Source organism: Cylas formicarius, unplaced genomic scaffold (genome assembly GCF_029955315.1).
Source record: "Cylas formicarius isolate icCylForm1 unplaced genomic scaffold, icCylForm1.1 PGA_scaffold_5__7_contigs__length_24384050, whole genome shotgun sequence".
Taxonomy (NCBI): domain Eukaryota; kingdom Metazoa; phylum Arthropoda; class Insecta; order Coleoptera; family Brentidae; genus Cylas; species Cylas formicarius.
Window position 1 is genome coordinate 18097430 of NW_026844341.1, and position 21573 is coordinate 18119002.

The 21573-nt window shown below is 42.0% G+C and overlaps 9 protein-coding genes across 12 annotated transcripts in view; 6 read left to right on the plus strand and 3 right to left on the minus strand.

The window, feature by feature from the left end:
• LOC132701767 (all trans-polyprenyl-diphosphate synthase PDSS1) overlaps positions 1–3447 on the minus strand; it is a 54752-nt gene extending 51305 nt beyond the window's left edge. Inside the window, exon 1 of the mRNA XM_060669943.1 lies at positions 3277–3447. Within this exon, the coding sequence (XP_060525926.1) occupies positions 3277–3447 (171 nt within the window). The remainder of the gene's footprint in view (positions 1–3276) is intronic.
• A 103-nt stretch (positions 3448–3550) lies between these two features.
• On the plus strand, positions 3551–4404 carry LOC132701769 (large ribosomal subunit protein bL32m). The gene is made up of 3 exons (XM_060669944.1): positions 3551–3682; positions 3744–3986; positions 4047–4404. Exons 1-3 carry the CDS (start codon positions 3589–3591, stop codon positions 4307–4309), a joined length of 600 nt encoding a protein of 199 aa, XP_060525927.1. The 5' UTR covers positions 3551–3588; the 3' UTR covers positions 4310–4404.
• Positions 4405–4691: 287 nt separating this feature from the next.
• Positions 4692–6031, plus strand: LOC132701845 (ras-related protein Rab-8A-like). Its single transcript, XM_060670083.1, has 5 exons — positions 4692–4855; positions 4920–5119; positions 5213–5413; positions 5469–5580; positions 5911–6031. Exons 1-4 carry the CDS (start codon positions 4732–4734, stop codon positions 5565–5567), a joined length of 624 nt encoding a protein of 207 aa, XP_060526066.1. The 5' UTR covers positions 4692–4731; the 3' UTR covers positions 5568–5580; positions 5911–6031.
• Positions 6032–6170: 139 nt separating this feature from the next.
• On the minus strand, positions 6171–7279 carry LOC132701842 (uncharacterized). Of its 2 annotated transcripts, XM_060670081.1 has the most exons (5): positions 7011–7279; positions 6747–6950; positions 6556–6694; positions 6356–6500; positions 6171–6302 (listed from the first exon to the last, which is right to left on the minus strand). In XM_060670081.1, exons 1-5 carry the CDS (start codon positions 7152–7154, stop codon positions 6200–6202), a joined length of 735 nt encoding a protein of 244 aa, XP_060526064.1. In that variant the 5' UTR covers positions 7155–7279; the 3' UTR covers positions 6171–6199. The 2 variants fall into 2 exon arrangements, with proteins under 2 accessions (XP_060526064.1, XP_060526063.1); XM_060670080.1 differs by having other exon boundaries at positions 6747–7279.
• A 33-nt stretch (positions 7280–7312) lies between these two features.
• Positions 7313–8328, plus strand: LOC132701843 (esterase AAEL000016). The gene is made up of 4 exons (XM_060670082.1): positions 7313–7639; positions 7695–7892; positions 7942–8085; positions 8144–8328. The coding sequence occupies exons 1-4, from the start codon at positions 7393–7395 to the stop codon at positions 8311–8313; spliced, it is 759 nt and encodes a 252-aa protein (XP_060526065.1). The 5' UTR covers positions 7313–7392; the 3' UTR covers positions 8314–8328.
• Positions 8329–9041: 713 nt separating this feature from the next.
• Positions 9042–10547, plus strand: LOC132701841 (zinc transporter ZIP3). Its single transcript, XM_060670079.1, has 3 exons — positions 9042–9668; positions 10083–10295; positions 10366–10547. Exons 1-3 carry the CDS (start codon positions 9042–9044, stop codon positions 10534–10536), a joined length of 1011 nt encoding a protein of 336 aa, XP_060526062.1. The 3' UTR covers positions 10537–10547.
• Positions 10548–10825: 278 nt separating this feature from the next.
• Positions 10826–11560, minus strand: LOC132701846 (probable ribosome biogenesis protein RLP24). The gene is made up of 2 exons (XM_060670084.1): positions 11365–11560; positions 10826–11278 (listed from the first exon to the last, which is right to left on the minus strand). The coding sequence occupies exons 1-2, from the start codon at positions 11443–11445 to the stop codon at positions 10835–10837; spliced, it is 525 nt and encodes a 174-aa protein (XP_060526067.1). The 5' UTR covers positions 11446–11560; the 3' UTR covers positions 10826–10834.
• A 138-nt stretch (positions 11561–11698) lies between these two features.
• Positions 11699–15216, plus strand: LOC132701839 (WD repeat-containing protein 46). Of its 2 annotated transcripts, none has more exons than XM_060670076.1 (6): positions 11699–12040; positions 12089–12823; positions 12880–13280; positions 13338–13668; positions 13722–13832; positions 13888–15216. In XM_060670076.1, the coding sequence occupies exons 1-6, from the start codon at positions 12035–12037 to the stop codon at positions 13981–13983; spliced, it is 1680 nt and encodes a 559-aa protein (XP_060526059.1). In that variant the 5' UTR covers positions 11699–12034; the 3' UTR covers positions 13984–15216. The 2 variants fall into 2 exon arrangements, with proteins under 2 accessions (XP_060526059.1, XP_060526060.1); XM_060670077.1 differs by having other exon boundaries at positions 12101–12823.
• LOC132701840 (molybdenum cofactor biosynthesis protein 1) lies at positions 15076–21452 on the plus strand. 2 transcript variants are annotated; one of them, XR_009618822.1, is made up of 7 exons: positions 15076–15216; positions 15276–15360; positions 15435–15602; positions 17401–17649; positions 17706–18140; positions 18201–18328; positions 20546–20683. XR_009618822.1 is itself a non-coding variant. In XM_060670078.1 (6 exons), exons 1-6 carry the CDS (start codon positions 15130–15132, stop codon positions 21187–21189), a joined length of 1668 nt encoding a protein of 555 aa, XP_060526061.1. In that variant the 5' UTR covers positions 15076–15129; the 3' UTR covers positions 21190–21452. The 2 variants fall into 2 exon arrangements, 1 of the variants encoding a protein (XP_060526061.1); XM_060670078.1 differs by lacking the exon at positions 18201–18328 and having other exon boundaries at positions 20546–21452.
• The last annotated feature ends 121 nt before the right edge of the window (positions 21453–21573 follow it).

Genomic DNA, 21573 nt, shown 5'->3' on the forward strand with positions numbered 1-21573 from the left:
TTAAATTCCATGTCAAAAATTCTCTCTAGTTAGTCTAGATTTCGACAACATTTGACATGGTCAACAAAAATCGACGCAGGAGGAATCCAGAAGTGTTATAAAAAGTTTCTTCAACTGTCAACATATCATGTCCAAAAATAGAAAGTGTTTACGGTACCCTGTATATTATTTTGTGCAGAATAGAATTAACTATTCCTTTCCCGATACCTATTTTTAATGGTTTTCGTTGTTATTCCATAGTGCCTATTGTAATGTGATTTTTGGCAGGCACCAGAACAAAATATTACTTTTTGAAATAAAATGAACATGGCTAAACCCGAAAATGCATTTTAATTAGAAACTAAAATCAAAACAATCGATATATCTAAGAACATGTCGGATTTAAGTATGCCATGAAATGCTCTCAGAAATCCAAAAACGAAATAATATACGGAGTGTTCTACTTAAAATAAGGATGTTGGATGCTGCTAGAAACTTACGAGATACCCGGTACAATGGTAAATGTTTTCAATGCGTACAAACAACCCATACGACTTTCGTATTTAAAATTTAAAAAGAAACAGGAAAAATTTGCCTTTACAAACACTAAAGTAATTCCTGCGGAAATTAGTTACAATAAAACTGAAATTGACCCAAACTAATCAATCATTCATAGCAAACGTCAGTTTTAATGTAACTTCCTTTCGAAAATCGATGAAATCGAATTTCTTAAAAGTATCTACGCTCGTATAAAAATTTTATATCTCGGTAACGGTAGGTCCTATGGGATCGCCGTTGGTACAGAAATGATCACCGTCGAAAAAAAAAAATTTTTTTTGTCTGTCCGTTCTCTGTTCTCGTCTTTTGGATTTTCCTGAATAAGTTTCTCGTTGGAGCTACAAAATTGAAATCTGCCTCCTTTTTAACCCTCCACGAGGCACATAAGCTTATAAGAAATGGCCCTGATCCGACACCGGTATCGCGTTTTTTGACTGTTTTTTGGACATTGCTATGAAACACGATAAGTGTCCGAAATTTGAGGCAATCGACTTCATATTTGGCAAATATATGCAGCTTTGCCCCGTGTCGGAGCCTATTGAAAATGGGGGCTGGGAGGTCGGGAAGTTTTCTAAAAAAATAAAAAATCGCGTTTGCAAGGGTCTACAAAAAACATCATTTTTTAAAAACCGTTTACGAGAACAAAAAAATTATTGAACCAGAAGACGCAGAAGATACGGCTCTATAAACTTTTATTCTTGACAATTTTTCAAAAATATACAGGGAGCGCCGCAAATTCAAAAAAACGGAAAAATAGGTTGAATTATTGAAAAAATCTAAAAGATCCTAAAAATGACCGTTTTTGTTGGTAAATTATTGGCGATAAATGCGAAACCGTTTAAGATGGGATAATTTTATTTCAATAGTATCGTAAACTATGCCGTAAACGCTTCGTCAATAATACAGAATGCGCGAGATATTTGAAGAAATATCATTCGACAACTCTAATCCTTTTTACAAAACTTCTGGATTCCTGCTGCGTCGGTTTTTGCTGAGTCGAACTTGCTGACGTTTCGCCAATCCTGTTGGCTTCTTCAGAGCTGCTGACTGAAACAGTTTCTACGAACTTGCCCCGCCCAGTGACTATTTTTCGAAAGCAATTTTGTTTTCAATCAGTCAAGTGTTCTTTCTTGTGCACACGTTTATATTGACTTTTATTTTAAAGGTTTGTTAGATATCCCCGGAGATGCAACCCGCAATGCGTGAGTGCAACGATGGTGGCATACACTCTCAGGCTTCGACGGTTACGGGCCATGTCGTGATTTTTTTCTTTTCCATTTTCAAATTGCAATCTCGTTTTCGGTGTCGCAAAGCGATAAATGTGCGTCGAAACGATCCGCCCAAATACAGATATCGGACGACTTTCGAACGAATACCGTCACACACACAGAGACCAAATATTAACTCATCGACGGCTAATTAGAATTTTAGAAACCCTCGTCGTCGAATGACGCAAAACCTCGGGACGTATCGACGTCGCGCTCTTCATTTAAACCGAAGAAAGTATTCTTATTATTATTTCGGAATCTATACGGCGGCTGGCCCCGAGAAAGTTGTTGTTGTCGGCGGGCGCGCGGGAAGGGGGCCCCGACCGAACGGCAAATTTTCCGCGGTGTTCACTTTTTCGATTCGAAAGTGAAAATACGTATCTTAATCCGTAACCGTGTATATTTTAACGAGGATGAAACGTATCGTCGATTTTGAAGCGCCAATACGACGTGACGTACGATCGACGCGGGATAGAAATGTCGTGGGCAAATGGCCAAAAGTGGACGTGTTCCCTAAAACGTTAAAATGAAAACATTCTTTAAAAAAAAATACGAAATTTTTATTCCCGATCTATTCTATTAGTCGTGCATGATAAAAGAAAACACATGTATTTTTCTTCTGCCTTTTCTTATTCACGGTATTTTTACTACTAATAATAATGGGGGACGTTTATCAACTTAAACCCCTGTTCAACAACTTGTATAGCGGCACTATAGTTTTTGGACCACTATTCTCCGTTGTAGTTTTATTTAAAATGATAGATTAGAACCATACACGTTTGGGTGAGTTGACTATCAAACTCATAATATATTACAGACGTTCATATTTGGTAACGTGGAATTCTTTGTCCCTGTTTCATTTCTATTCCCGAGATTTCAAGAATGCGGGTTAGAATTTTTTTGGAAATAGAAAGAGGGGAGAAAAAAAAACATTTTTTTCGAGAACAACGCCACACAGAATGGCCAAAACTAATCCAAAACTGGACGATCGAATTGTGAAAGCGCGGGCGGGGTTCGAAAATGGGTTGCCGAAAAAACGCTAAAATCAAAAATTTTTTCGCGCCAGAGCTTTTTTTTCAAACCCCGTTTTCAATTTACATCCCGTAACATGTTGAACGTTTTACCAACAAAACTTACAAATATATTGAATATTATTCAAGCACTTGGTACTTAGGGGGAAGGGCGGCAATGTAATATGGTTTTGGAAATATATTTCCCGTAATACATAGTAATTTGACTATTTTTATTTGATTTTTGCAATATTTTTCAATTGCATTCCGTATACGCACGTCCATGGACCGCTAAAAAGTAAAAGTACAATTTCCATTTTTACGGCCCGACTGACACACTTTTCGGATTCGGAAATATTATTTTTTGTGGGGTTGGGCGCAGATGGAGCGAAAAATTCGCGAACGGACCCCCACCCCCCGGGGTCACCAAAAAAAAAAAAAAAGGTAAAAAGGCTTCTAACCTGACAACAGGACGGCGCAGCGGCGGCGGCACTGGCGGAAAATCCAAAAGCGGCCCCCCCACGGTGACACGTAAATTTGTCCGCGACAAACGACGGAGGGTAACAACCCCACTGACACAGTTTTTCCTGTAACCGAACACGGAAAATCCTACTCGAGCCCATGGAAGCCATGGCAGCGACTGTCACTGCACGCGCCTCTAGAAACCGTCTTTGCTCACCGCATTGTCGGCCAAAGCCCCACTCTCCACACCACTGCGCTCGTATTCACGGTTCGGCCATAGCACGCGCGTCAAGAAAGAACGTATTTCGGGGATGGCGATCGCGTCTTTAATTAGCCGCGCGAGTGCTTTGGTGAGACAGTGCGAAGGGGCGTTTTTACGAGCGTTGGGATGCAGATATCCTCCGGGTGAGCCGCGAATTACATAACTCACGCCGTCGATTACGCACCTAACCTCACTTTCTGACAGATGATTTATGTTTGGTCGGGGCGCGATGCGTCGATGTCGACCGGCCCCGGAAAACGGACCTGCTGAACGACATAATAGGCGACGGCTTCCTTTGGGCGGTGCCCAAGAGCAGGAGGACGTTGGAAAAGAGGCAGAAGCGGCGCTTCGGGCATCCCGAATACATACTTAAAATACTGCGTCCGCGGAAGGATTTAAGGACGTGCCATACTTGCGGCGACGACTACGAAGCGGGCACGTTGTGTCGTAAGATTCAATCACACTTGCGGCACTCGCGAAACGCCACTAAAACATAACCTGTTTTAGCTTCGTGCTATAAACGAGTGATCGACGAAACTACGACGATGCAAGACGCGATACAAGAAGAGCTCAAGCTCGAACCAGTCGAAAATGAGGTCGTGGTGTTGTACGAGGGCGAAAAAGATGACAAGCCCGACGAGTTTTGGCAAGGGAAACGTATTGTGGAAATGCAAAAGCCTAGACCGGCATGGTTTAGCCAGAACCTCTTGCAAAAGTCTACGCAAAAGCCAGCGGACACCAACGATGTTAAGCCCTCCGAGTTGGGCTGAAGTCAGTTCCTCACCCTGTAGAGTTAATTTTTTTCGTGTAATTCCTTAATTTGAAAGTATAAAACCAGTTTTGCAATGCAAGGTTAGGCAAGTTTTATTTTAAACGTTCCCGACACTGACCATAGAAGTGCCATTCTTCTTCTTTTCTCAATTTGCGGGTGTCCAACAAGGATTCATATTCAATCCAAAGTGAGAGCTTAACATCACGGCAACGCGAATTGCCGATTCCAACAAAATGCGAGTTGCTTTAAATTTGGTCTCGGACGGAAACTGTTACCGCCGCCAGTTTTGAACTGTGCCTTTGCAGCAATAAATCAAATTTTTAAAGCGATTGCGCGGGAATCATATTAAAAAATCAATTACTTCCCCTGTTCCCGTCGCGATGTACACAAGCGGTCGAAATCGATACGAACGGGTTAGATATGGCGCTAGATTTTGCAGCTACCTACAAAATCCTGGTACTGGGCGATTCGAACGTCGGCAAAACGTGCATCGTCCATCGCTTTTGCGACGAGCGCTATTACGAGGCTTACATTTCCACCATCGGTGAGTGTTGCCCCTCGTCGCTCGGTAAATTTATTATATGCAAACCTCGTACGATTTTGCGTAGGCATAGACTTTAAGCAGAAAATAATTAATCTGGACGGTGTCCCGATAAAGCTTCAGATTTGGGACACCGCCGGACAGGAACGGTTCCGTACCCTGACCACGGCCTACTACAGGGGCGCCATGGGCATCCTGTTGCTCTACGACGTCACCAACTTGGAATCGTTCAATCACATAACTTACTGGCTACAAAATATCGAAGAGGTGAAATAAAACGTTATGACGCTTTACGCAAGGCTCTGCAATATCAATCAGTTATTATTATTATTATTCTTTGACCGCGCGTTGTTCTTTCAGAACGCGTCGCCGCATTGTATAACAGTGCTCGCCGGGAACAAATGCGAATCGAATGACAGAATAGTAGATAGCGAGAGCGGGCACAAAATTGCCGAACATTTTGATTTGCCATTTTTCGAGGTTTCCTGCAAGGATAATGTGAACATAGACGCGTCGTTTATGTGTCTGGCGAGAAAGATCCGCGAGAAAAGAGAGCAGAAAGTGGGTAGACCCGGGAGGATCCTTTAGCCGTTACTGTAGCCGAATCGCTTTTTAGGGCTACGCGTTGGCGGATCCTGTACCCGACGACCACACTGACCTCCTGAAAACCAAATCCGACATACAGATCCGAGGTTGCTCGGCATCCTCTTGCTAAAAGTAGCCCGTAGGTAAATGTTTACACGAAGACTGCGGTTTTTAAGTCCGATCTTTTGTTACGCGCTCAAATTTGTCAAATTAGCGTTATGGAAAATTATTTCCTCGCGCGTTTCGGGTTGAACTGTGGTCGCCATAGTATAGTCGCATTATTAAATGTTTTCCATTACGTACCATGCACATAATTCCACAATTTATGTTGTCATTGAGGCCGAAGTGTAGAAAGTAGTAAAAATGCCGGCATGCGCTGTTTTGTAATCGCCACAGACTTCCTCGATCATTGATTATAAATAGCATTTCGTTAGTTGCGTTAGTAAGAACGTCATCTTACAGACCATCAAAAGTTTTAGAGGTCAGTGCATCATCTAGCGAATCATGGAAACAAGAAGGTGATTATTGTTGCGCCTACCTACTTTGGCACCCGCTCATGTTTAATTTAATAAGAAGACACTGCCTACCATCACTTTCGCGTTACCAGTTTGGTGCAGCTTCCGCGGGACCATTTGAATTGCGCATGTTTCCAACCATTGTGATAAGTATAGTATTATTTACAACTTAAAACTGTTTGCGAGACTAATATATTTGATTTAGGAAATATAAACAGGTTTTAAAGTGTAAAGGAGTTTATTAATACTATTTTTTGTTATAAGAGATGCCGGATCCTTTCTTTACGACGGTTTTCGAGCTGTAAACTTTCTTCCGTTTCGGCTTCAAATTCCAGTGCTGAACGGAAGCGCTACAACCCGATATTTGAAAAAGAATGTTCAAGAACAAAACCGCTTTTTTTACCCGGGAGTGGGGAGCGCAATTCCCTCACTTTCGTCATTAAATATTTCCATTAAATTGCCCAACAAGGAACCTTCGAAAACATTTAAAAATAGTTTACTGTCCCTCTGTAACGACCCTGGGTCGAACTTTTCCGTTTTCAAGTCATCTAATAAAATAACATTTTAAGAGAACATACATTTTTAAATTTCAGTAGCGTCTACTTCGAGATATTTCTCCTTTTTCCATTCGATGCTCTTCCAGTTCCCTGTCTTTCCTCTCTATGGCAGACAACAATGTCCTCTGTTGTGTCTCCAAGTAAAATACTGTTTGTATCAATGGCACCGTAATATAATCCTTAAACTGTAGTAATCGGGAATGAAGATTAGCAAAACACGGAATCTGACGTACAAACCAATGCTTCTTCCTTTTTTTGTAAAATGTACTTAAATACCAGTTGTTCAGACTTAATCTGTTCTGACAGTTCTCTTTTTATCTGAAGTTCTACATCCTCGCCTCGCTTCTCAATCAACACCTCGCATTCCCTTATATTATACAATAAATCCAGCGCGTTATTTTTTATTGCAAGCATGGAGGCTTCGATTACAGGATTACATTGCTTAAAAAAACATATCCAGGTCAATTGCAACAATGTCGCTGACTTTACGGAAGCGTTTACTTTGAAACCACGCTCCAACTGTTTTGTAGTAAAAATGTTTTCCCAAAGAACCATGAAATTCGTCAGCGCTATATGTAATTGATCGTTGCCCTCTTTAATTCGGGTAACGTACAATGTCCCCGAGCTTTGAAACGGCCTCCACATATTAATTCGCAGGCCACAGACCGCTTTTTTTCGGTCTTTTTAAATTATAGGTATTTTCAATTTTTTAAAGTGAGGTTGGTTCTTTTTTTATGTGTTTGTTTGAGTGTTTAATTAGATTCGAGCCCAGAAACAACAATAGAAGAAGAGTTGAATGTGGTCTGGGTGTAGATAATAATTTGGTATGTGGCCCGTATGTCTAACCTTAAACTTGTGACGGGCAACAGAAGTTATTTTAAATATGTTGCGCTCTAAAGACGCTGCGAGAGAATGTTGTACTCCGCTCACCGAATCTCAAAAATTGAAAGTCCTGGCGATTCACGGCTATCGACAAAACGCCGAGACCTTCAAAGCGAAAACTGGATCTTTTCGGAAAATCGTACACAAGTGGGCGCAATTTACCTACATAACGGCGCCCCACAAGGTTATTCTTGTCGACGATATGCGCGCCACGAAGGATCCCAACATCGGACAAAGCAAAGATGAAGGTTTCCACAGTTTACGTTATCACCTTTTAGATTTAAACATGGTGGATTATTTTAGAACAGTACGGATGGTTTTTTAACCGAGAAGACAAAACATTCCGAGGTATAAGGAAAGGGGGTCCCGCGATAGGTTTTCAAGAAAGTGTGGAAATGATTGAGGAAATATTTCTCAAGGAAGGACCCTTTGACGGGTTACTCGGGTTCTCGCAAGGAGCCTGCTTTGTAGGGCTCCTTTGCGATCTACAACAGAGGGGGCGTAAGTGCGGTACGCTTTCGCAATTGTGTTTTCCAGGCCGTTGTTTTAGTGACGAAAAACATAAGATTTAGTTTTGCCATTTTGGCGTCTGGTTTTAAATCAGGGGCGTTGCCTCACTTGAAGTATTATACAGAAAGGATAACTGTGCCAACTTTGCACATATTTGGCGAAACTGACGAGATCATTCCGACAGGTAATTAAATGTACTTTTTCTGACTGTGTACGACTTTGCAACATTTTTTTTTTGTTAGAGATGAGCGAAGCACTGAGTAACTGTTTCGAGCATCCCATTGTAGTCAGGCACAAAGGTGGCCACTATTTACCGGCCAACGCGGATCAAAAGAAACCCTACCAGCAGTTTTTTAAAATCCACCACCCATTTAAGCTTAAGAAAGAGGATATAGAAAGTGGCCGCAGATAAAAATTTTAGATTAATTACTTTTTATTTGTTTTGAACAAATTACCAACTAATGTTAAAAGTGGTCTTATTGCCATAAACTGTTTAAGTCACATCTGGGAAATTTGACAATCTAATGTGCACAAAATATGAAAAAGACATTTAATGTTTCACTGAAGTCTCATTGTTGCTAAATTGTATTCTCTCCCTGGTATGTATATAATACTTATCTCTTGAGCGACTCCACAGAAACTAATCAAATGTAGCAACATGGGACCACGGTCAAGCGTTTGACGCTGTCTAAAGATTATATAACACCCCTGTGGTCTGTGATATATGCACCACGTTTTTATTTTCTTTGAATGGTCCATGATAAATGTTTATGGAGGAAACGTTATATCGCTATTAAACCTTTCGTTCAAGTTTTATTTGCCAAAAAACTATCGATAAAAAACGAGAATTTATCGAATCGGAACCTGGCGCTAAGAAGCTCATTATCTGCGTTGTATTTTTAAAAATCCGAAAACTAACAAACTACTCGGAGCAGATAAATTTTATCAGTACTTTTATTCGGCTTGTTTTGTTCTATATTATTGAAACAGATTAAAAAGGAGCGGGAGTGTGTGCAGAGACAATGCAAATCAGAAATACACCGCTGCGATGAGTACTTGAATAAACAGCCCGATTCGGTGCTCGATTGCATTTAAAAAAAAAATACGGTGCCCCCGTGTGCGTGTGATGCGAGCTGCGATATGAATCTTGCGCAGTCCAAAGTGTTTGCCATAGTGTCCTTGGGCGTGGGCAGTATCTTGTCCGGCCTGTTGCCGGCATGTTTCACGAACAAAAGTCGGAAACGTTACCCCCTGGGTTTGTCGTGCCTGCTCTGTTTCGGGGGCGGTGTGCTGCTCGCCACGTCCCTAATCCACATCCTGCCCGAAGCGAGGGAGGCCACTCGAAAAAACTTCAAACCTTACACGGAACTGTTTTTCTGCGGAGGTTTCTTCCTCCTCTACCTCATGGACGAGACCGTGCATTATTTCTACGGCGCGGAGGGTCACAAGCACGAGACACATTTCGAAGGAGGCGAAATACGCAGGAGACACTCAGCAAGCGACAAAAACTCGTACGGCACCGCAGAGAACGGCGCCCTCTTGCGGTATCAGCGGTCGCCCCCTTACAACCCGGCATTTTTTCGGGCAAGGAGCGACAGTTTCTTGTACCAGGACAATAACGCGACACCCTCGCAACTGTGCCACGTGGGGCACCAGGAACCATGTCCGAGTTCGGTACCGACTGCGAACTTTGGGTTGCTGGTCGCATTGTCCGTTCATTCGCTCCTCGAGGGTTTAGTGGTCGGGCTTGAGGATCTTCCCAGTAAGGTAGTTACGTTTTTGGATCGGTAACACTTCGCTGGGTACAAAAAGCAATTATATTTTGCCCCTGCATCGCCATATAGGTCAATTTCAATCATAGGAACATAAGACACTTATGTGTAGATGCTTGGAGCAGAATTCATAATTTGCTTCCTATTAAGTAAAACAAAAATATCGTATTAAAAAACCCGACACCAAACGAGGATCTATGACGTACATGAACATGACCTACAACTAACGCATGAAGTTTGTTTCTTTGTTTTTTTTTTTTTTTATTTTTATGCTTTATTTGGCCACTGCTGCTAAGTTTCTTTGGTTAGTTCGTTATTCTTTTTTATCTACGTTATGTAAGATTGACGGGATCGTTCGGCCAAATATTTGTTGTTTCAATGCTTATGTGAAATGTTATGTTTTCTGTAGGTGTTGCTGTTGCTCGGCGCCATAGCCTCGCACAAGCTGGTGGTGGGGTTCTGTTTGGGCGCCGAACTGGCGTCGGGTCCTCAAGTGACGTTCTGCACTCATTTCGTAAGCGTCCTGGTGTTCGCGGGAGCGTCCCTGGCGGGGATCGTCCTCGGAATGGTCATATCCGAGGTCCCGAGGAATATCACCAGCGCCGTCATACCGATATTACAAGTCAGTCACCCCCCCCCCCCCCCCCTTCGTCAATATACCGGTATTTTCATACATTGATCTTTCGTTTCAGGCGCTGGCAGGCGGGACCCTGCTGTATGTCACAGTAAGCGAAGTGCTGCCGCGGGAGCGCGCTAGGTGGCACCAGCAGCACGGCAAGAGGGCGGCGGGCGTGGTGCAATTGGCCGCCGCCACCGCCGGTTTTTGCCTAATGACCGTTTTCAGTCGATATTTGGGCGAATAGTATTAATAAATTTAAAAGTCGTCGGAGATATTAAAAAAGAGAAATATTAGTACGTCATCAACGGGACTGGCGGAAGGTTCTTTTCCCAGAGATAAAAAAACAATACGATGAAGTAAAACCAAGTTTATTATACACGTTTACATAACAAAAGCAATTTTTGGTCTTAAAAAGATCTTCCTTATACAAAGCGACTAATGACATTATCAGCCCAAAATCATTTCTTGTTACTCAAAGCAGGTTTGGAATAACTAGTGTTAAGAAAAGTCGGTATTTGAAAATCTAAATTTATTATACACATTTATAATGTAACCTCGCCTCCATCTTCAATCACGCCCTCCATAGATTCGTCATCACTCTGCCTGACGTCTTCCGACGCCTTCTCTGCTTCCTTTCTCTGTTTCAAGCCCGCGGCCGGCGACTTGATCAGTGCCAAATCGCGTTTCACCTCTTTGACGTCGCGCTCTTGCTCCAATTCCCTACCCTTACGCAGCCTTTGCAGTATGTAGGTGCCTTGCCGTTTTTGTTTGATCGCCTCGACCTTTTTCATCGCTTCGACGGCCTTGGTGAACGTTTCCCGGTTATATTTGACGGGAACATTCCTTCTTTTTTCGAATTCGAAAGAGGGATCGATGGCGAGCTCCTTGCCCACGGTTTTGCGGTACGCCTTGGTCCATTTAACTTTGCGCGGGTTCTTTTTCTTTTTAAACGCCGCATGGCACTTTGAGCGGCAGAATTTGAAAATCTACGAAAGAGAAAACTGATAGGGCAGCACGATACATAACCTCTTGGCATAAGCAACCTTCAAAAAGAACGACATTTCTTGCTTACTTTGCAATCATTTCGTACAAATTGGATGCCGTGTCCCGGATATATCCTGGAGGAGCAGAAATAACACGTTTCGATACGCATTTCTGCGATTTGTTTTGACACGTGAGTCAAACGAAAGAAGTCTTAATATATTATATTCTTACAATTCACCGCAAATTGGGCACCTTTAAAAAGATCAATCGTCCAATGTCAATTGTTCAAGCACAGAACATAATCTTCTTCTTTTCGCATTTCCCGTTTGGCAAAATTGCGAAGGTTACTCGCCAAAGCACAGAATATCATTATTTCAATTTTATGGGGTCCTGGAAAATTTTTCATGGGACCGAGAATGGCTTGGTTGGTAAGGCGTTTTTTGCCAACTCGAACTTGGCGGATGTTGTGGGTTCGATTTCCACCGGGAGCCTTGGGTGTATTTGTAATTGTCCGATTTTAACGGATGGCAAAAATTACCTAATTTACTCGTTGATATATGGAAAACCCTGGGCAGCCGTCTAAGTAAAGACGCGAGCTCATTGTATAATAGAAAAAAAAACTTCAAAGGTCCATTGCGTATAAAGAAATTAATGTAACTGTTCTGTGATGTACCATAACCTAAAAACATCGTAGTTTTGGAACGACAAATGGAAAGTTGTTTCTGGTTTCTGTTTAGAAAAATCTTCTACTCATTAGAATGAAGGTATATTCTGTTCCCAGTTATTACGTTTCCAAATCCTTTACGTTTTAGACGAGTGCACAGAACTCGCCCGATGTTATCGAATTCGACGTTAGCAATGTGAAAAAAAAACCATGGGGCCGGCGCAGGGAGGACCAGAAGCATGACAGGCGGAACCAACGCTTCAAAATAACAGCGAAAATATCGAATCCGAATCCAAGATTCAAGGGAAAGGCTCCTATACCGAAAGAGTTGCTCGAAAAGTATAGCAAAGGGGAAGGTGTTGGTTTAAAAGGTGTGCACACGAAGGTGCACCGGAAAAAAATTGAGCACAAGGAAAAATCGATCAAGTTCGCCAATGAATTAGCCGCCCGGACGGAATTATTACTGACCGAGGAGGCGGGGTTCTTGGAAGCAGACGCGGGCGAGACCACCACCCAGTTCACGCAGAAGCAGATCGCCAATAGCGTCGACATATCCGCCGCGGCCAAACATTTTGAGTTAAAACTCGAGTTTGGCCCCTACCGCGCTAGATACACAAAAAACGGACGCCATCTGGTGCTGGGTGGTCAAAAAGGTCACGTGGCCGCGTTCGATTGGCTTACGAAAAAATTGCATTGCGAGATAAATGTCATGGAGTCTGTCCACGACGTGTGCTTCCTACATCTCGAGACGATGTTTGCTGTGGCTCAAAAAAGCTGGGTTTATATCTATGACCACCAGGGCATTGAGCTTCATTGCATCAAGAGGCTCGACAGGGTGTCGAGGATGGAGTTTTTAGCTTACCACTTTTTGCTTGCCTCTTGCGTAAGGTTCATACGCCTGTAACGATTCGCTTTGATCTACGCGCCTATCCGTTTTAGAGCGACGTGGGTTATCTGAGTTGGTTGGACGTGTCTATAGGCCAACTGGTCACCCAGTACAATACAAATTTAGGTCGGTTAAGTATGATGTGCCAGAATCCATGGAACGCTTTACTTTGCGTGGGTCACGCGAAGGGCGTAGTTTCCATGTGGTCTCCCAACTCGCGCGAACCTTTAGCCAAAATGTTGTGCCATAAGGCCCCGCTCAGCGCCCTCCACGTTGACCCTTCAGGCACGTACATGGCGACCGCCGCCACCAACCGCGAACTGAAGATATGGGACGTGCGCAAGCTCGAGGGGCCGCTTCAGGAGTACAAATTGGTGGCGGCGCCCCGCCACCTGGCCTTCTCGCAGAAGCAGCTGCTCGCTGTCGGAACTGGCAACATCGTTGAAGTGTACAGGTAGGTGGGAGGGGCATGATCCGACTCGAAACGGTGGGCGTAACTGCGCATTTGCAGGGACTGTTGTGCCGCCCGCGCGAAACGACCGTACCTCCGGCATAGGTTCGCCGACTCGGTCGGTAACTTGAATTTCTGCCCCTACGAGGATGTGCTGGGCGTGGCAACTACCCGCGGTTTCACCAGCCTGCTAGTACCGGGGGCGGGCGAGCCCAACTTCGATACGCTCGAGGCCAACCCCTACCAGAGTAAAGGTCAGCGGCGCGAGGCAGAGGTTAAGGCGCTTCTGGAAAAGGTACAGCCAGATCTGATAACGCTGGATCCGACCACAATAGCGGAAGTGGATGTGGTGACCTTGAGGGATAAGGTGGAAGCCAAAAAGAAACTGCTGGTGAGTGTGAATGGGCGGAGCCCCGACTGGGATGTTTTACTTTTCTTTTCTAGTATCTGAAACCGCCAAAAATCAACTACGAGCCGAGGAATAAGGGCAAAGGTAAAGGGGGTACGGTGAAGCTGGCGAGAAACAAGAAAATCGTCCAAAGTCAGGCGAAAAAGGTACCGAGATTTGCCGCTAGACGTCGCACATATCCTTGATTTTTTTGTTTTTTAGGAGTTTATCAACATCACCAAAGGGGTATTGAGCCGCGCAGAGGCCAAGAAGAAAAAGCCGTATCACGTTTTGGATCGTTTTTTACCCAGCAAATAGTAAGATTGGACAACATAATGTTTTTGTGCCAACAAATTTTAAGTGAGAATTAAAATAAAAAAAATTTAACTGGCAATTTTGTGATGGTGTACACCATGTATTTTGATACAATAACTGATATAATAATACTAATTTTTACTTTTTTAAATTATACATTTGAAAGGTGAAACTTTTATACTATTTATAAATTTTCAAAATAGTAGACGCTAAGCAATTTTTTCTAGCAAAGTGGACTTGATTTTTTTGTTGGAGTGTTGGTTTTTAAATTTTGATATAATAGTGTTTGTTAGTGTTAAAATGGCCAAATTTTATGCAAAGATGTTCTTACTAACCATATAAGAGTAGAAAAGAGAAAAATGGTTATGTTTGCTGAATAAAATCCTATACATACCAAATAATATAATAATAATAATAATAATTGGCACTTTTTAAAATTATATATTTGAAAGATGAAACATTTATGCTATTTACAAATCTTCTAGATTCCTTCTAGCAAGTTTGGATCATTAACAACCGACCCAATTCCTCGTTAAAAAATGTATGACACACGCTTGTTCAGGTTTAGATGCACAAATTCGGGAAAAAATAGCTGGTAATTTGTTCTGCTAAATTCCTCTCAATCGAGTAGATACATAAATGTAAATATTTGATCGTGTCTACCAGGCTTTAATTCGTTGCCATTTGAATTCGTGCGAGTTTGGCCGAGCGGCCAGTGTTAATTTGGCTTTGCGCTCTCGATAGTGACATGTTTCCGGGTTGACCGGTACCCACGGTTATCGTTTTCGACTAACAGATGGCGCCGCGGGTTGCAGAATCCTGCATTCCCGGCTCGGAATTTTTCGGGTTGTCGACCGATACCGAACCTTGTTTTTGTGCGGTTAGGCAAAAACAAGATTTTGTTCTTCATAAATAGTGTGCTGTGGTGTGTTTTTCGATAGGGTTGTCGTTTTGTAAGTTACGGCCATCTTGATCGGCGACAGGCGGTTTTTATTTTTGGCTCCATCGTCAATTAACTATATATTAGGATCATAAATTTTTTTATCGTGTTGAATTTCGTGCCTTATCATAGTCTTTATATAGTAACTTTGTGTTTTTTTTTTATCTAATCGGTGTTCATAAACTGCTCGGGTGCTTAGTGTCAGAAAAATGTTGAAACGTAGCGGGTGTGTAATCGCCGTCCGATTTTTCGGACATCGGTACTCCACTGCGACGACTTCCGTGCTTCCCAAAGAGGTAGGTACTTTATTTTCGATGCGCTACCGAAGGGGCTGAAAAAAAAATGCCGTTTTCAGACAAAAGTGGACCCGCTGACCGATTCATTCGGCAGACGACACACTTACCTACGCATTTCATTAACTGAGCGCTGCAATTTGAGATGTAAGTGAATCGTAGAGGTTAGGTTTTTGTCGTGTTGCAATTTCTTGAAGTTGGCGGCTGCGTGGCGGTTTCAGGTCAGTACTGCATGCCCGCCGACGGCGTCAAGTTGACGCAGTCCGCGAAACTTCTCACGACCGATGAGATTCTGCGCCTCGCGGAACTGTTTGTCAAGCAAGGGGTGACGAAAGTTAGGTTAACGGGCGGGGAACCCACGGTCAGGCGAGACTTGGTCGACGTTATTCGTACGTACAGCAAATTTCGAAAAAGAATCGCCAATAAAAAGTACATTTTTTAATTGTCTGCCAACCAGAGTGAAGAATTAGGTAACCAACACTTTAGTTGTGATAGGCAATGAGCCAACTTGGTGTTTTTTACTCGTAATTCATATTAAAATCGCTATTTCGGGGGCTCTGTCAACACGAGATGATTTCATTGATTATGACGGTGCACTGCATGGTTTCAGAAAAAACTTGTTTGCGGAATTTTTTGAATTATGTACAGGGTGTGTCAATTATGGGCAATGAAAATTGCCGTTTTCGAGGATAAATTATCAAATACAAAATATGACAATATTCAGACATCTATATATTGTTGTGTAAATATAAATTTAACAACGGAGATGCATTTAAATCCGATTGGTCATTGAGTAATAGATTCGAATATCTCATTTTTAAACTCCATAGCTTCCAACAAATTTGCTTTTTGATTGTTTATGTAAAATATCAAAATTATCGTCAGACTTGTGCATTTCTCAATTTTAAATGAATGGCATAGTTAGAATCCGAACTTTTATTTTTATACGCCCTTTTATCAACGGGCCCATCTGGTGGCCTAAGTGCTTGGACGCCCGCGAGGGCGCCCCCCTTTAATACCAATACCAATACGCCCTTTTATGTACGTTAATGCGTTTCTTACATGTTCTACCTGTTTGTCCAATATAAATTTTGGGACATGGTCCACATTTCAACCTGTAAACTGTGAATATTTGAGTTTTTCCTAATTTGGTTTTATTGTTTCTTAAAAAAAGTCCTATGGTGTTTTCAGTTTTAAAAGCAATATTAAGACCAAATTTTTTTATTTTATGGAGTTAATATGGTTCAAAAACTACTGCAGTTGTCTTTCCGTTCCAGTGAAAACAAAAACAACATCTTCGTATATATACCACCAGAGAAATCCTTTACTCAGAGCATGTTTATTTTAATTTAAATGGTTTTCCCTATTTTACTACTTAAATACGTCAATGGTTGATATAATTAGGATTAAACATAAATAATGAGTTTTATTTTCATTTAAAATATCGTTTGATATAAATAAATAATAATTTAGGGCTTTATTTGGTAAATGCGGAATAATTACACACTAATACGGACCCGAATGTGGACATTTTTTTCAAAATCCAAGGTTTTTAAGTGTTCATTTATTTTCACTGTTTTCTGTTACCCCGATTTACTTTTTTTTTTTTCAAATTTCTAATACCGGAACCCGTTGTCCTTATTGGGACACCCGGTATATTAAAACCAATAAGTCATATTTTAAGAAATATCAATAAGTTGACGAACGAAGGCATTGTATAATCGATGTCATTCCAGAAATTCGAAAATAATTTCCATAATTTTCCGTCGCCCCGATGTACTTACTTTTTTTTCGAATTTCTAATCCCGGAACCCGTTGTCCTTTTGCCCTTATTGGGACACCCTGTATATTGAAACCAATAGGTTATATTTTAAGGAATATCAATAAGTTGACGAACGAAGGAATTGTATAATCGATGTTATTTATTTACAACTGTCCGACTTCCATGAAACGTAATAAAAATGCGAATTAACAATACCGAGTTGGCTATTTCCGGCCTCACTGATCAAATGTCTTCAAATAGTATCTGTGGTCAGCGACCGATTTCGCAGATGAGTGACGTTACTTAAAATGTCATCCGTGTGAGCAGAGAATATAAATTTTATTTGACTTTTTCGATTTTTGAAAGGTGCTTTTTCGTTCGGCGTATTTATTTTCGGAAATTCACACGCGGCGATGCGGGATTAGGTCGTTTGAAGGGCGTCGCGGGTCTCGACACCGTCGCGATGACTACCAACGGTTTAACGCTAACGAGACAGTTGGTCGCGCTGCAACGAGCCGGACTCGACGTGTTGAACGTTAGCCTGGATACGCTGAACGCGGAATTGTATCGCAAAATTACCCGAAGAGACATGTGGAGTCGTGCGATCGCGGGAATCGATCTGGCGGTACAGTTGGGTTACGACCCGGTGAAAATCAACTGCGTGGTTATGAAAGGTTCGAGGCGATTCGCCTATCGGAGGCCGGTGGTTGTAGGAGCGCCCCGATTTCAGGAATCAACGACGACGAGATGTTGGATTTCGTGGCGCTCACCAAAGACAAGCCGCTGGACGTGAGGTTCATCGAATACATGCCGTTTACCGGCAACGAATGGGCGGAAAACAAAATGGTGCCGTACCGCGAGATGGTTGATAAAATCAGAACGAAGTACGTTGATTTCGGTGAGTGGGTCGACGGTCCGAACGACACATCTAAAGCGTGGAAAGTGCCGGGCCACCGGGGCCAGGTGGGTTTCATAACCTCGATGAGCGAGCATTTCTGTGGTACTTGCAACAGGTTACGGCTGACGGCCGACGGTAACCTTAAAGTGTGTTTGTTCGGTAACAAGGAGGTGTCGTTGAGGGACGCGATACGTTCCGGATGTTCGGACGAAGATTTGACGTATTTGATAGGTGCCGCCGTAATGAGGAAAAAACGGCAGCACGCCGGTGAGTGGGCGAAGCGTTGCGTTGCGTTTCTATGGCTGTTGTTTTTTGCGAATGTTGTAGGCGTGTCGAATTTGTCACGAATGGAGAACCGTCCGATGATCCTTATCGGCGGGTGATTCGGTTCTTTTGCTTGGGTTCCCCGGACACTAATTCGAACTCCCCGCCTTTCCGTCTCTTTTCGCTTTAAGGTAAATAACATCGTCTCACGGTCATACTTCATCATTGTCGCTTTAAAACCATCGCCGAATATGATCAATTAACAAAGTGAATCGGTTATGTGGAAGAACTACAATGAACTCCGGTTATAAAGTACCCTCTGGGGACTGGAAAATGATCACTCTATAAGTTGAAGTACGTTATAAAAAAATACAAAAAAAATATGTAGGTAGGTGAAAATAGAAAACTAATAAACACTAATATAGGTACTAAAAACGAAAGAAATTAAATTGCCGAACTAAAAACTTATCTATCTATATAAACTTTACAACATACAAGTTGAGTTTGAGTAAAAAAAATCCTTATTTTTGTTTGTTTATTTTTGCTCCATACAAAGTTCACATTCTCGATGTGCTTCTCAACGTTCCAGGACGCAGCAAGGACAAAGCGCTTCAGATAACTTGGTACTGCGTCCTGTTGAGCATTTGGCTGTAAAACTTCAATCAATTAATAATATCGTTATCCATTAATAACTCCTTTGTTATTAAATTATCATCAACAGTCGGGAAATTATCCAGCTCAGGAAGATGTCTTCATTATTTTTGTACTTCTCGAACCACTAAACCAAAGTCATCGTCTGAATCAAACTCATCTTCCGATTTTATCAGACCTGCATGTCGAAAGCAATTTGAAATAGTGGTTGAAATAACTTCATTCCAACGTTCAGCGAGTAATTTTATGTAGTCTAGGATATTGACGTTGAAAGGTTCCTTATTTTCAATTGACTGGATCAAACGATGCAAAAAATATCTGCGGTAATATAGTATCCGATATTTGAAAGGATTAGATTTTTAGGATGTCAACCAGAAGCAATATTTTTCTATTCTGACGTTTTGGTTTTTCATCCCAATCCTTTAAATAACTATAAAAAATTGCTGAGGTCATCCATGCTCACTGGTTTGACTTATATATGACAGGTAGATTTTTAACATTTTTCAAGCATCTCGATCATTCATATTTACCAATAACAAAAAAAAGTTTGCATTTTTCGCTTCCTGTTATATTTGCACAAATCCAAACGGTGTACCTCAACTTCGACTGCTTCCCACCCAAACATTTTTCTCCGCTAAATTTAAGGCTACAATCGGGAATCATCTTGTAAAACAGCCCAGTCTCGTCACCATTGAAAATATCCTCAGAGCTGTAATTTTGTGCAATACTGGGCTACTTATCCTCTAAGCAGTTCAACACAGCTTGGTTGTTAACATCTCCTGCTTCACCAGAAACTTTTCCGACGTTTATGTTGTTACGAATTTTAAAACGTTCGAGCCAACCTGTAAAACTAAAATATCCTCACCCTGTAATCCCCTGGCTTATTCTTCGGCTTTCGATTTCAGAACTGGCCCACTTATTGCAATATTTTCGGATCTTAGAAATTGTAGACATTGTTGTTTTTGTCAATTTCTTGTGTCTACCAATTTCCGCTTTACCGATGCCACTCTCAGTACTTCTGGTAATCTCTATTTTTTCTTTTACAGTTAGAGATTTGCTCAGATCCGCCATTTTAACCAGAAATTCAAAAAATCAAATAAACAAAGTGGAAACTGTCGGCCGGACACGCACCTATATCCGGTTTTAGCATACACTTGTACTTTATAATCAGAACAATAGTGAAAATTTACATTAAATTGTACTTTAGAACTGTCGTATTAGTTATATATGGTTATATATGCGATGAAAAATGAGTATTTTAGACGTATATGTACGTAGAACCCGGAAGTACGTTATAAACGGAGTTTATTGTATTTAAAATAAATGTCAGTATGAAGAATTTTTCATAAAATGACCGATAGAGCGGTGGACATTATTATTAAAATAAAAGTTTGCTTGCTCGCGGGCCTGCATTGACTTGCAGATCGAATTAAAAAAAAAACTAGAACACAAAACGTCATCAAGCCCCTAACCTTAAAAACGAAGTTAAGCGTTATTTATAACAACTTGTATCTTTATTCTAGATGAAAAAATATTATAACGAAAAAAATGGTGTATTTGATATATGTATATCCCGACTTTTGTAATATTTATTTGAAATTTGAGAAAGGCGTGGTACTGTCATGGAACCCTCCTCCGTTGAACTGATTTTTTTGCACGTCGTATGCCATTTTCTGACATTTGTTATTAGTACCGATATCATTTCAAGCACCGATATATCCTCCACCGCACTAACATCCCGCATCGTTTGTTTGCAGGTGTTACCGCCCCTCCCTTAATCACATCCCTAACCTCAAAATTGTCGCACCCGTTTGGCGTCGGTGGAGGGACGGCCGCGTCGCTCTCGACGCGCCGTTACTCGAACCACCTCAGCCACGTGGACGATCGCGGCAAAGCGTCGATGGTGGACATTATCCACAAGGCGGTGACGGTGCGCACGGCGACCGCCGTCGCCACCGTCAAAGTGGGCCCGAAAATAACGAAACTGATCAGCGAGAATGGCGTGAAAAAGGGCGACGTGCTGAGTATCGCGCAGATCAGCGGGATCCTCGGCGCGAAGAAGACGTCCGAAATTATACCCTTGTGTCACAACATTCCGCTGACGCGGATTGTCGTGACCGCAGCGTTGGACGTCGACTCCGAAGAGGTGAAACTATTTTCGGATATTCAGTGCGAGGGAAGGACCGGCGTCGAGATGGAAGCCTTGACGGCGGTTAGCGTCGCCGCGCTTACGATCTACGACATGTGCAAAGCGGTCAGCCGCGATATCGTGATTACCGACGTCTACCTGACGAGTAAGACCGGCGGCAGGAGCGGCGATTACGTCAAGGAGGCGGTCGAGGTGCGCCAATACGACCACAGGCCCATCACGAGACTCGCGCCCTACGTGGGGCCCGTGTGAGGTGAGCGCGCGACGAGAGACGCATTTATATATAGAGGTGCGTAAGTTGTGGAGAGGTGCGAAGCATATGTGCAAAAATTTTTTTATATATATATATTTTATTATACCCTCATTCACTAGACATTGTTCGATTTGAATTTCAAATTTTACTGCATTTATCTAGAACATAGGTATATGGTTTTTACCAAATTCGACAACAATCAATTCTCCTTCATGGTGTTTTGTTAATTAAGACGAGTTTGGAGTGTCTTCAGCATTACAATTAATTGTCTTATTGGCGTCGCTTTTTGTATACTAGCCCCATTTAACGAGGCGCTAGTGATATCGGGATTTTTTAAAATATAAGTTTTGGATAGACGGGTTTTTTTTTTGGGAGAATCGTTA